General features: G+C 33.8%; 1 protein-coding gene across 1 annotated transcript; it reads right to left on the reverse strand.

The window, feature by feature from the left end:
• Window positions 1-11,663: 11,663 nt before the first annotated feature.
• On the reverse strand, window positions 11,664-13,379 carry LOC131037052 (G-type lectin S-receptor-like serine/threonine-protein kinase At5g35370). Its single transcript, XM_059216167.1, has 3 exons — window positions 12,962-13,379; window positions 12,570-12,678; window positions 11,664-12,342 (listed from the first exon to the last, which is right to left on the reverse strand). Exons 1-3 carry the CDS (start codon window positions 13,377-13,379, stop codon window positions 11,664-11,666), a joined length of 1,206 nt encoding a protein of 401 aa, XP_059072150.1.
• Between the last annotated feature and the right edge of the window lie 468 nt (window positions 13,380-13,847).

Here is a 13,847-nt window from a genome sequence, read left to right on the forward strand (position 1 = left end):
AATTTCTATGCAGACAAGTTTTATTATAGAGCAACACCCTGTAGGGAGGATCAGAGTTTATTGTCTTATAAAGGTCATAAAAGATAAGCATTATTTTTTTGTGTTGTGAAACTGGAACAATAGAATGGAAGGGTGGACAAATCTATTCCAGCGAATGTCTCAAGTTATGTAGAAGGAACCGAAAGCAGAAGAGGGATTAGGATTTTCAATATACTATTATCATTTTACCAAAGGTACATGTTGTTACATTGTTGGATCTTTTATTTATTTCGATCCTCTGCGAGAATGCTATGAAATGTCTCAGCAAGTAAGGTTGGTTAATGACATGAGAAGATTCATTCTTTCCTTCCATTGTAGTATTGAGGAGATACTCTTTTTTTGATGATAATTGCATTATAAGTTTGTTAGCAGAACAAGATGGGAAAGATGCATATTGTGTCATGTAAGGTTAGGAAAAAGTATGAATCTGCCACTATTAAGATGGTGTCTAAATCTCGGGATTAAAATTGTGATCACCTATGTGTCTGAGAAGGTTCAATATTTTTTTGGGCTTGATAATGTCTTTATATTTCCACAAGGTGTGACTAAGACAAGGTAATTTTCCTAAGTCAACTTTTAGGTACTTGTTAAAGACATATGCATTTTTCTCACTTGATGTGTGGATGAAAGCTTGCCAGACAAACTCTCCCTTCCAGAAGTATAACAATTTGTTAGCTATTTAGTAATTTGGAGGTAAGTTGCTTTGTGAGAGAATATTCATTTTGAATTAGTTTCATTGTTAGCTATTTAGTAATTTGGAGGTAAGTTGCTTTGTGAGAGAATATTCATTTTGAATTAGTTTCATGAGTTTTCTATGATGTTAGGAATTTGATATAACTTTCCTCCTATGTGTCAATCAAGTAATCTAGCTTCTTACTATCAATGCTTGAGAAAGTATTGTTTACAATATTATAAAAATTGTTGAGTATCTTGTAGATGGGTTTATATATGTTGCTAATAGATATTCAAATAATTATGTCTAGATTTTTGGAGCCATCTTTGTTACAAACGATGAGGTCTTGAAAGACTCACATACTTGTATTATCAAAGAGATTTATGTGATATTGAAGAGATAAAGTGTATCAAGGTCTCTTTAGAGGCTAGTGACATTGGAGGATGGAAGAATTTTCATTATCTCAAGTTAGCTTCTTTCTCTAAGATGTGTTTTTCATGAGAAGTATTTTTGGAGATTTTTTCTTGCTTTCTTTTAGATGTTTTTTAATTTTTTTTATGTTGACAAATTTGAAGAATAAATGTATTGTGAAGGTTATATTTTGGAGAGATGTTTCAGATTTTGTGTTGAGATCAATATGAATTGTCATCCTATGAGCTTTAGAGTATATGATCGAGAATTATACCCTTTTGTGGTCACCAGACAATGATAATGATATATCATATCTCTTAGGGAATTTTATTGAATAATTCAAGACTATGATTCGAGAATTCAAGATTGAGATCTTAAGAAAAGAACTCAAAGGTACACCACTATAAGGGTCAAGAGATAGCTTGATGGAGCCCCACTTGCTTCAAGATTTTGTTTTTAAGAAGATCCTCTCAATAATGTGCACTCATATTATGTATTTAACATGTTTTGATGGGTATGCCTTAAGGGTGGGTCCTTAGGGAAAGGTGAATTTCATATTTTTAGGATCATGTAATAAGGGGCAATGTTGGCATCTATTATATTATATTATATTATATTATATTATATAAATATCTGATATAAATTATTAATGATGTTATAACAATTGCTCTATTTATCACAACCACATAAACTCCTTTCTATAAATTGATCTCACATCATTGAATGATATACCAAAAACATTTTTATTTTCCCTCCTTCAACTTATCAATGTTAAAATTACCAAATCTAGCATAACACAATAGTTATATAATTAAAACATAGAACAGTGAGAGAGATCTACAATGAAGATACCAAGAAGAACCTAACATTGAAATCTGAGGCTAACCGTACTAGACAAAAGCATTAGACACCTATGTTTAAAGGTGATGGAAGATAAAGACATATCCAGAAATGAAAACAAAAATCTTTACAAACATGTCTCATAAAAATATAGGTCAACATATTAGGATAGATACATTTAGCACCTTAGTCAAAGGGTTTTGATCCATTTAAAATTTGGCAATGTCAATCACTATCTATTATGCTCTTCTAGAGCTTTCTTGTTGTCAAATCTACACCGACACACACAAAAAGAAGGGGAGAAAGGATTGTGTCTTATAGGATCTTACCTAAGTAAAGTCTTGTTTTAGTGTTCCCAGTTTATAATGGCTAATTCTAACATAATGTGTGTTCTTGCAAAGGGGGCTAAATAGTTTATAAGTGCTAAAATTTAAATATTCTTACTATAGGTATGGGACACTCCCATGGAACCTCACAAAAGACTTTATGTGATGCTTATGAATTATTTTAACATATTAGTGTGTGCTTACAACCTCAACTGATCATAATTGGTGTAGAAGACTTGAATTATTTAGTGCATTCAATAAACAAGTTATAATTGATGTATTACAGATTTGTGCTTTAATTGAATTTGTTTTTCTATCTTGCATGTGCTAGATTAATTTGATAGGGTAGAGTTTTAAATTTGAAATTGATTTGCATTTATATGGAACTTACACCATTTTGAAATGACTTATTTAGGATAGTCCTACAAACAAATATCAATTCATGCAAATTGCAAGGTCAACTTTCACCCATTGAAAATTTAAACCATTGAGACCTAGTCTTTGCAAAATGTGTTACCAAAAAGATGGAAAATGGATAAATAAACCAATTTTTGTCAGAATGACCTTCAAATAAGGCACAGATTCCAAAATGAGTTCTAAACTAAGGGTGAAATTGTTAAGGTCAACAATCTATGTCACTACCTCTATATATGGGAACTTTATTTTATTTGTAAAGAGCTAGATTGTTAATATCTGTGGTTAGTATTTCTATATTATTTTAACTATTATTTTCAAGTATATGGATCATTTATAATGGTATACCATTATAAATAATTTTAAAATAATCAATATGTGATTTTTTCTTTAAATTACAATATATACTATATTTTAAATAATTTTAGGGCATTCAAGTAAAACCTAAGTACACATTTCTTATATTTTGGTTATGTTTATGTTTTTTATCACTTAAGTATGGAAATAGACCCAATCCCTTATAAAAATAGAAAATATGCAACAAAATTGGGTAGCAATAGAATAGCAACTGGCATTACATAGGCAGAAGTGAGACAAAACTCATGAAGCTAACTCACTAGTAAGTAACGTTATAAAAATTAATCCCTCACCTCAACCATAACACAAAGGCTATCTGAATAGATTCATATGAACATAGACATACATACTACCTAATTGGTTAAACTATATATAAACACTACTAGTAGTTACCACATCAAAATTAAACTTAGTTTTAGCAGGCAAGCAAATTTCATTTACCAAATAGTTCAAAGAAATAATCTTAGAAATAATATAACTAATCAACAATAACCCTAAAAGGATCCTAACACTATTAAAACTATCAATAACAATAATATTTAAAAGGACAATAAAAAGACACCAATTATAGCACTCCACCATTAGCAAAAATATTTTTACTATTGAGGATGTCCTAGTTCCTAGCAAGTCTCCTCATCTATTCCTACCAAGATTCTTGATCTGGATCTTCATCATTTTTCTCATCTTAGGAATTATCCTTTTCTATTTTTTTCTCAGACATCTTCCTAAGTTTACTCTATCCGGAGATAAAACCCATTGTAACTTTGCGCATGATATCATCAATAATGGTACAGATAGAACTCAAAGCCTTGTTCATCTTTCTTTTTTTTGTGACATTTCTCAACTCTAGTATCAGCATTCGTAAACCTAACCTGAAGGTGAACAATTTGACCATTTAATTTGGCAATGTTGTTTATCTAGCTTCTCCAAGGGAGAATCTTGAGAAAAGGGCTCCACATCATTTTATCCATAATTAGTAGGAGACATGGATTTTTGAATTGATCTTTCACCATATTCCTTAGGATCATTAGTATCCTTTCGATTATCACCACTCTCATCATCCTATTCCTCTTCAATCTCTTGAAATTCATCATACTCTAAACCTTCAAAGAAGTCCACATCTTCTTCAAGAACATAATTCTCAGCAAGTTCAAGGATGACCTCCTTAACTTCCACTTTTCCCTTTTTATCCTTAGCAATGAAACAGATAGAGAATCTCTCACCTGAGATACCTTCTTGTTCGTCATAATATTTCTTAGCTTCTCCTCATCTCCACACCCCAATTTTATCTATAGTTGTGATCCGTAGTGTCTTCAAATTTTGGTGGGAAGTGTTTGACCCAAAAAGCAATGTTCTACTCATTTAGAATTTGGGACCTTATAGTTACTAAGTATAGGTAGTGATTACTACTTTTGACTTTATATTAGATATGGTTTTGTTTATTCATGGCTTCAAACACTATTTATATAGTAGTAATTATATTTTAAGTTAAGGAGTTTGGCATTTGATTTCTGGTTTGTATTTTTAAGATTGATATGTCATATTCTATGTTTTATTGTTTATATTTGTTGATTTCAAACATATGTTCTAAGTTTAGCATACATGTTCATGATAGATAAAAATTTCTGATGCATTAATTTAGAATATGGGTCAAATAATGGATGACTCAAAATTATGCAATTGTCGTTATACTTTATTAAAATGCAATCTAAATGTAAATGAATGAGCTAGAGATCTCTCTAATCAATGGCTCATAGGTAGAATTCATGTTGGAGTTTGTACAAGTGGTTTAGCAAGCTAAGCAAACTTGTTCCTGGAGGAGTCTTCATAGATAAATATGGTTCCATGAAGTAGTATGGAGATGGTCAATATTTTATTCCAATCAATATATCTTAAATATAATTAAATGTTAAATCATATATATTATAAAATTTTGTTTTTGGGAAAACTACTGATAAAATACAATTTGATAAGTTAATATATAATTTAATACAATATAGGAACAACATAAATCAAGGTCCACTATTCATATTTGAGCCCCTTCACTATATTTTCCTTTATTCATGAGTTGATAGGCTCTTAGGATATTCATTTGCTTCCCTCTAAAAAATCCCATGCATGCATATATGTTGGAACATTTAGACATTAGGTCCATGTCTAAGCCTTGCCTTCAATATGGCTTTATTCAATTGAGAATTTGGAGACTATAAGGTGTGAACATATTCTTTCTTGCAATCTCTACATTACAACCATGGTGATTTGTATGTGGCGTGGGCCTTTATCCTTCATTGAGTGTTGGATCAATCCCTTTTATGGTTAACACTATGATTTGTTCATTATCTATGCTTGTGCTTAAGGGAGATTATTGAGATCTCACCTCAAAATGCTAATATACTAAAATTCTAGTTGGATCTTACAAAGTCCCTTCCTTAGTGGCCAATAGGTGTAATCTTATCTGATGAATTATATGTAAAAAAATTCTCATTCAACTACTTGTATTGCTAGCTATATATCTGAAGGGTCCTATCCATAATCTATCAACCTATCTTAAAGAAGTGGTTATTTCTTATTCACAATAATTTTGTTTCTATATAAATGGTAATAGAAATGCAAAATGACACATAGCTATTTGAATTTGGAATTAACTTCTTATAATACATTAGAGTTACTAGAACCAATCATCATAGACTTTATATAATATAAATTTATTTAAATTATATCACTTCCTCCAAATGTTGTAGAATCCTATTAACAATCATATTCAACATTTATAGTTAGTATATATATTATCTTTAGCCAAATATTGGGTAAACTATGGCGAAGCCCCAAAGTCCACATGAAGCATCCATTTGGATCAAGATAATAGAAAACATAAATCAAACTAGTATTTGGCTAGAGCACATGTAGACTGATTAGTAGGGGAGAACCTAGTCATTTGGTTTGCCCTTTATATTAGTGGGTCTAGGTAACCACAATTAGATCCTATCTATTATTTTATCATTAAAAATCTTTTTGATTTTCTCTAGTAATGACAAAAGTGGGAGAGATTGAAAGAGTTAATCAAAAAAATTTATTAATTTTGGATACCAAAAGTTTCCTCCACTAGTGAGTGGTAGAGAGGTAGAATAACTACTACCAAGTTACAACTATCTCTACTAATCATGATGCCCTCACATGTGAGGATAAGTACCCTTAAAATGAACCTTTTAATGACCTCAACTCTTGAGAAAGATGACTATGACCATAGTTACACACATAAGGAGTAGAGAAATATCGAGCATTGATGGGAGTTCAAGAAACTCTTGCAACAATAAGAGGGACATTATATTAACAATCAAATAATTCATGTACTTGACCCACCTCAAGTGAAAAAATATTCTTTTTCACTTGAATTTATAATAAAATTGGTGAGGAGATTAACTTCTATTGTTTCCAAACTTGAAGCAACTTGTGAAATTATAGATTTGGTTGAGATACACAACACAGGGAAAACTTTACTAGGGTACCAAAGACAAGCTACACTACCCAAAAAGCCTTGCGCCCCAATGTACTAATACTGACGCCTAGTTCAAATCCTAGAGGTCAAGCTCTACATACCTTACACTGACAATCTAGTCTCCTAGATAAAGATGACATTAGGAGAATGAGACCAAATCAAATTGTGAATAGCCATTTTTATAAGAATCATATTCATACTACCTAAATTCCAAGAGAAGATTATCATTTTTGAGATGGAGAGAAATGAGAATCAATGGTTCACTAAACTAAACTCAACTATTATCTCAGCAATTAACTTCATTTTTTCTTGATACTTCTTATTGTCCACCTTAGGAGGCTTCTCTAGAACACCTTTTTTAAGATTTTTACTGAAGCCCAAGTACAAGTGGGGTTCCCTTACTCTTACCAACAACCTTAGGGTGCTTCTATATATTATCAATAGAATAGGGTAAACTTGAGCACTCCATCACCTCTTTACACTTAGTAGATTCTGGCTCACCCAAAGTTAACGAAGAAATACCTATATCCATATGGGCATCAAGACCTCTAATCTATGAAGCATGGGGAAGAATGCTTTCCTTCTCACTAAGTGTTTTGATTTGTACTCATAAGTTCCTGACCAATAGACAACCCCACAAGAACCTCATCAAACTAATCTAAATCTTCTAAAGCATAAAATTTATTGATGACCTAATCAATCTATATATCCTCTAGTGATCTCTTCTACCCTCTACCCTTATTATAGGGATTGAATAGGACAAAAACTTCTTTGTCTTCTACCATAGGATATTTTCCTTTACCCTATTTAGGATATGGAAAAGATGGCTCACTGAACTTGAAATCACTATAGGGTAAGATTTAAAATACATGCCCTGCTAATAACCATATTCATGAGAGACCTATCACCAAAAAGGGATGCTTTCATAGTCAATCTATTAATCCAAGAGGTGGATCCAAGATAGGTTTCCATAGAATCCAGTAAGGGTTTTCTTAAATCAATTTCAAAGAAAACACATACATAAGTGTTACCATTTTGTCCATAGTTTGTTGCGATAGATCCACTAGTTTGCCAACTAATAGTGCAACCAAATGAAAAATATCATGTCTCCAAAATTCTAGTGGTAATCATGGAAGATGCCCTAACTACTACTCTAGATGCAAGATGCTCTGAAGGATTGAAGCCAACATGCCATGACTTGATAAAAAGTTGTACTTGATTATAAAAGTAAGGCCCACCCTTGAAGGCCTTATTTAGATTAGAAATGGATGATAAAACCACCAAGAAATAGTTGTTGGTATCTAGTATTACCCCCATACCACCCTTTGGATTCCAAGTATGTCGAACCCATGACTCCAAAAAAGAGACCTAAATTCCCATAATCTAACAAATTAGAGTGTGGTTGGACATATAGTTGACATCTTCCTCCACTGTATTAAATTACTAATCACCAAAATGGGCCTATGTTCACTACTTGTGAGACATCCATTCACCTTAAATGAGTAAAAATATCCATTCTAAGAAGAACATTCTTTGTTAGTAGACTTTTTCCATTTCAGAACCTAAATTTTGATTCAAAATGGGTGACAATATTGCTACAATCATAAGATTACTGAATGGAAGGGTTTCAATCACTAGAGAACCTCCATGCAAGGTTGTGCAAGGCCTTATAGAGGAAAGCACAAATAGAAAAAAACACCGAAACCTCAAGTAAGGAACCCTCACCAGCCACAAGGGTGAGAAATACTAACACTCACATAAGAAAGAAACACAAATTTGTCTATGTCAACCTTTGACCACCACAAAGCTCACACCAATCTACAAGCTCACCAAAGACTTCAAAATGCACCCAACAATGGCTTCAAATGATCGCCCAAACACTGCAAAGAAAACTCACTTCCCCTGCTCACACAAATAGCCTAACCATGCCACCACTAAAACTAGAACATAGAACAAAATAATAGCTAGGGCGTCTTGGCCCTAGCTGACCCAAGCACCATTTTCCAATAATCCGTAAAAATCATTAAGTAACAACTATTTAATTTTTCCATATCAATAGGGGGCACACAACTTGATGATGGTGCACACTTGAAGATTTACTGTGTAGGCAAATTTAGCTATCAACCTATAAAAGAGCACCATTCCACATGCTATCTTATAGAGCATACTTAAGTTTGAATAGAGTAAGGAACATGTCCATCAATAGATTCAACAATGGATCCTACGTGACTCGTATGTTTAACACACATTTGTACAAAGAAATAATAAGAGACGCCTATAATTATGCTAGCTATGCAATTCATTTTGAACTTATAAGCAAACGGCCCAAGACAAAACCTTATGTGTACGCAAAATGAACAAGGGCTACGCAGCCGCATAGTTCCCGCCAAAGCTAGCAGGATGGTTTTATTAAGAATGGTTTGTGATTGGTATTTTTTGTGGTTGGATATCAGACCTACAAATTGCAACACACCTTATGCATTTAGTAAGCCTGTACCATGCAATTTACATTATAAGTTGTCCTTTAGTTACTATTGTTAATTTGCACTTGCTACACTTTTTAGTTTTTTGCTGATGTAACTTGCATCACATAAACTCTTCGAAAACCTTCCCATTACAAGATAGACAAAAGAAAAATTCATGAATATTCATATCATTGACACAAACAAGCAATAAACAATGTAGAACTAAGAGGCTATGGTTACTGAACTAAAATGACATCCCAAACATTTTATTAGAACAGATTTGATTTTGCATGGTGGATTTTATGTCTTACAAGTTTTATCTTATATAAGGACATTGGAAACCCACTGCGGCTAAGGGAATTACCCAGTAAAGATACGCCTCGCATAGAGGAGGGTTACCTCTATTTAATAAACTGAAGTATTTTTTTTTTATATTAATACTATTAATATTATAAATAAAGATAATATTAATATATATTAATAATTTTATAATTGAATAACATTACACGGTAATAAATATAGAACTAAAATCTAGGTTAAAAAAATTACATAATAAAAATTCCAAAAGCAAACAAAAATATAATGAAAAAATGTAAACATACAGAATAGAAACTACCAATGATGCTACTCAAATGCTGCAGGAATGCTCCAGATAATTGAACAAACACTTCCACATCCTATGTAGTTTTAAGAAACATCTCAAAACCAATAGAACCCATGAAAAAATGCCTTCATATCAAGAAACAAGGACAATGAAGGAAAAAATGCAGACTAAGCATGATGAATACATTCCTCAGAGGGACACAACAATGAAAGGGCAACCACCTGTGCATCGAGTCTTAGCAAACTGTGAACTTGAAGTGTTGTTCCTCAACAATAAGCAATTTAGCGGAGAACAAAATGTTTTTTCTTCTACACCTACACTTGCCTCTGCCACGCACTATCTACTCCTAAATATTTATCCAGATCAGCATTATAGCAAGCATCATTAACTCTAACCTTGAAAAGCCCGCATTCTCTTGCCTTGTGAAAGGATTTTTCTCCTGACATTCTGCACCTGCGAATAACAGGAATTCTCATTTCACGTGAAGGCAACAATATCGCTTAAATAATTCCATCCAATGAAAAGTCATAAAATTTTATTTTTTTAATGCATTTTGGTTAAAAAATGTTTATTTTAAACAATTTAAACATTGCAAAACACAAAATTGCACTTCATGAAATAATTTATATGCAATATCATTGGATACAGCAAAGAAAAATTATTCGAAAGTTAAAGCTAAACCTCGACAATAGTTCCTTTAAAGGGCAGGAACTAATCACATAGCACTATGGCACAAAAACTCTAATCCACTTACATGGACCCCATCCATGCTATAACCCCGAACATTCCCGAGTCGAAAAATAATCTTCCATGAATCCACCATATAATTCATAAGCGTGTAATAAGAGCGCCTCGCATATGAGTTGATAGCGAATGCACGATAATAACTGGTGGTTCGGCTTATTCTAGCCACTGCAAATGAAAAACTGTCGCTTATCAATAGAGCCCATGATTTTCAACATTATACTGCTTCACACATTCAGCCTACCATATTCACACGAGAAAAGTCACATGAAAACATAGGAAAAACGCAGCCAACGAAAAAGACTACAGCAGCACCACAAAAAAAACAAAAAAAACAAAAAAAACTAAGCAGCCTATACATTCAGCGTTACAAAAACACCAGCGTTACACTTATGGAATTTATTGGAGATGCACACATTTTTTTGGTAACATAGTGTTATCCGTGCCACTAGTAATCATGCTTACACTGTCTCTAACAATATAGAGTCATCGTTTCACAACGATTGATTTAAGAAGTTTGTTGAACATTGAAACGAATCAACATAGTGAGAGGGAGGCTCCTTATCAAGAAATGCCAGTAGCAATCCTGTAAACATCTTAAAATTTATTTATCTATTACAACTAAAGAAAACACCTATTTCTATCTAATTCTCTTGATTTGGAGCATAAAAGGCAACACGACATCAAACTAAGAGAAAATAAATGTTGGTTGTTGGTTCTTCCCTAAAAAAGAGTACATTATCTAGGCAGAGATAGCACCGAAGATGGAGTATAGGAGAGGTCCCTGTTGTCATTAATTGAGGCATGCAACTACTGGTTGGATGCAATTGTGAAACCTATAATATCATCCAACGTGTCTATTAAGCCGTCCAACGCCTTCACCACAGTCAACATCGCTGGCCGCCTCGTAAAATCATCCTAGACACACCACATTGCCACTTTTATCAATTTGACTGCTTGTTCTCTTATGCTCATTTCGTCATCTTCATGTCCATCATAAACCAAATATGATAACCTCCCTTCCTCTACTTTAACTTGCAACTGTGAAAATAAGCCGTTCTCTGAAAGCTCTCTGCTTCTTTTCCAGCTAAAAATTTCAACTACCATAACACCAAAGCTAAATACACATGCCTTCTTCGTGAAATGTATACCCTGGTGTCCCTCTCAGCAAGGTTATAACTTCACTTTCCTCTCTCTTAACCAGCTTTGCCAAGCCAAAATCTGAGACCCTCGCATTGAAATTTTGGTCCAGAAGAATGTTTTGAGGTTTGTTGTCGAAATGTATAATCTTTTCTCAACAATCCTCATGTAGATAGGCTAATCCTCTTGCAATATTCAGAACTACTTTGTGTCTAGTCTTCCACTCCAGCATATAATGATGCATCTTGTTCGGAAATATCCATTTATCTAGAGACCCATTTGGTAAATGCTCGTAGACGAGCATTACATGGGTTTTTTCTGCACAGAAATCTTTCAGTCTTACCAAATTAAAATGATCAACCTTAACTAGAGTTTCAACTTCTGCCCAGAACTCCTTTTTCCCTTGTCCCGTTTTGTCAAGGATCTTCACTGCCATCCTTGAGCTGTCCGACAAAACACCTTCATAAACTGAACCAAATCCCCCTCTTCCCAACTTTACACTGAAATTATTTGTAGCAATCTGTAATTCTTGGAACGAGTAATGCAGAGGTAATCTTGTCAGCAGATCAATGCGATCATCCTCATGTTTTTCCTTTTCTTGTTTGACCTTTTGATACTTCCTTATGCATGAACATAATAACAGAAACAAGAGAAGTACTCCACCAATAGCAGAAATAGTTGTAACTAAAACCAAATGCTTATTCTGCTCAGGCATTAAGTGAATTTTAATATAAGCAGTAGAACTATAAAACTCATCACTTTGATTATTCATTTGATGAGAAAAGACATTGGACTCCAGATAACAAAGATCTCTGGAAAAATTGGCACCATACCTGAAAAACGCATCTTTGCAAGAGCAATTCAGAAGGCAAAGATTTTGACAGAAATATCAGGAGACCAACTGTGGGATCGACCCATTACTGTTTGGGTAAGTGAAATAAGAAACATACTCCAGCTCCTAAAGGTGACCACCACTAGCGTTGTAATTGTTTATGAAAGTATCCGAGCGTACAACAGGTCTGTCGGTAAGGCAACCTAAATTGGGCTTTGTGGCGTCAACCTGATAAAAAACATTGCCCTCTTTTGGACAGCTACACTGCCCACCTGTGCAAACACCATAGCTTCCACATGGCGTTGGATACTCGCACAAAGTGAGCTCACCAGTAAAGCTTGTTACATAGTCAATCACATATCTTGCTGTCCCTTTTAGAAATAAATAAAACTACAGATGTTCATCTGAATCAATCTTACAATAGAGGGAATATTAGGGTACACTCAAATTGATAGATGGCAATCCTCCTTCATGATAGAAATGGAGGTATTGATTGTCAAACTGCATATAAAAAAACTTCCCACGTTGAGGTCGATAAGGATACCTATAATATATTTGAGAGGGTCTCATGACTGTAAACATAGAAAAGCTGTCTACAGACAAGGAACAACATAAAATACCTTGGCTTGTATTAGTAGGACAAGTGTTTGCTATAAGCTTCTGCCCCACCTTGAACTTCTGCAATAATAGGATTGTATCTGTGGGATGATCAGAAGACTGCCATATGATACCGTTGGAGGTGTTATAGAGAACAAGGTTTCCTGATTCATTTACCACCATCCCTTCAAAATCTTGGGTAGAAGTATTTTTAGACCAGACGACACTGCCATCTGAGTCCATTAACAAAAGTTCTCTAGTGGAGGTAAGTATAAGGGTTGCGTTTTCCTGCACCATGTGGTCTCTGTTTGAGCTCCAAACCATTTGCAAATCTTTCAGGTTACCGTTACTGTCATAGATAACAAAGAAAGTTGCAAATGGGTAGCATGTCTCACAAGGACTCCCATAGCAAAAGAATCTGCATCCAAAGTGCAGATACATATCACTATATGAGATGTTGCTGATCAGAAGAATCGACCTGACGATTGCATCGAGGTCTTTGGATTGTGTGAAGAAATATAAAGACTTGAAATTGCTGATCAATATGGTACCTCCGTATGCATTTGAGGAAGTAAGAGAAAAGCTCTTTGCAAATAGTGAGCACAATGTAAGGAAGACACTAAGAATTGAATAAATAGAAGAAAACAACGAAAAATAGTATGTTGTTATCATTTTCCAAACTAAAAGTTGTGTGGAAGGGATTGAGCGCAGGGGAAAAATATTTTGGAATGAGAGACAACTTGAAAATACAGAACTTTCATTGCGGGGAATAGAGAAGACACAACGCTAGCACTATTCAAACTCTGAATCTCAATGGTGTGGTGTCACTACCACCGGCGAGAGGAAAATATTTTAGTCAAAGTCCCAATAGTTAGTGATTTCCAATTCCATTAATAATCTTCATTATGC

The sequence above is a fragment of the Cryptomeria japonica genome, unplaced genomic scaffold (genome assembly GCF_030272615.1).
Source record: "Cryptomeria japonica unplaced genomic scaffold, Sugi_1.0 HiC_scaffold_837, whole genome shotgun sequence".
Taxonomy (NCBI): domain Eukaryota; kingdom Viridiplantae; phylum Streptophyta; class Pinopsida; order Cupressales; family Cupressaceae; genus Cryptomeria; species Cryptomeria japonica.

Coding starts and splice junctions, on each gene's coding strand:
- LOC131037052 (XM_059216167.1), bottom strand. CDS start 13,379: ATGTATCTGCACTTTGGATGCAGATTCTTTTGCTATGGGAGTCCTTGT. Junction 12,679..12,961: donor TCCTACTAATACAAGCCAAG/GTATTTTATGTT, acceptor CTATGTAACAAG/CTTTACTGGTGAGCTCACTT. Junction 12,343..12,569: donor AGGGCAATGTTTTTTATCAG/GTTGACGCCACA, acceptor TGCGTTTTTCAG/GTATGGTGCCAATTTTTCCA.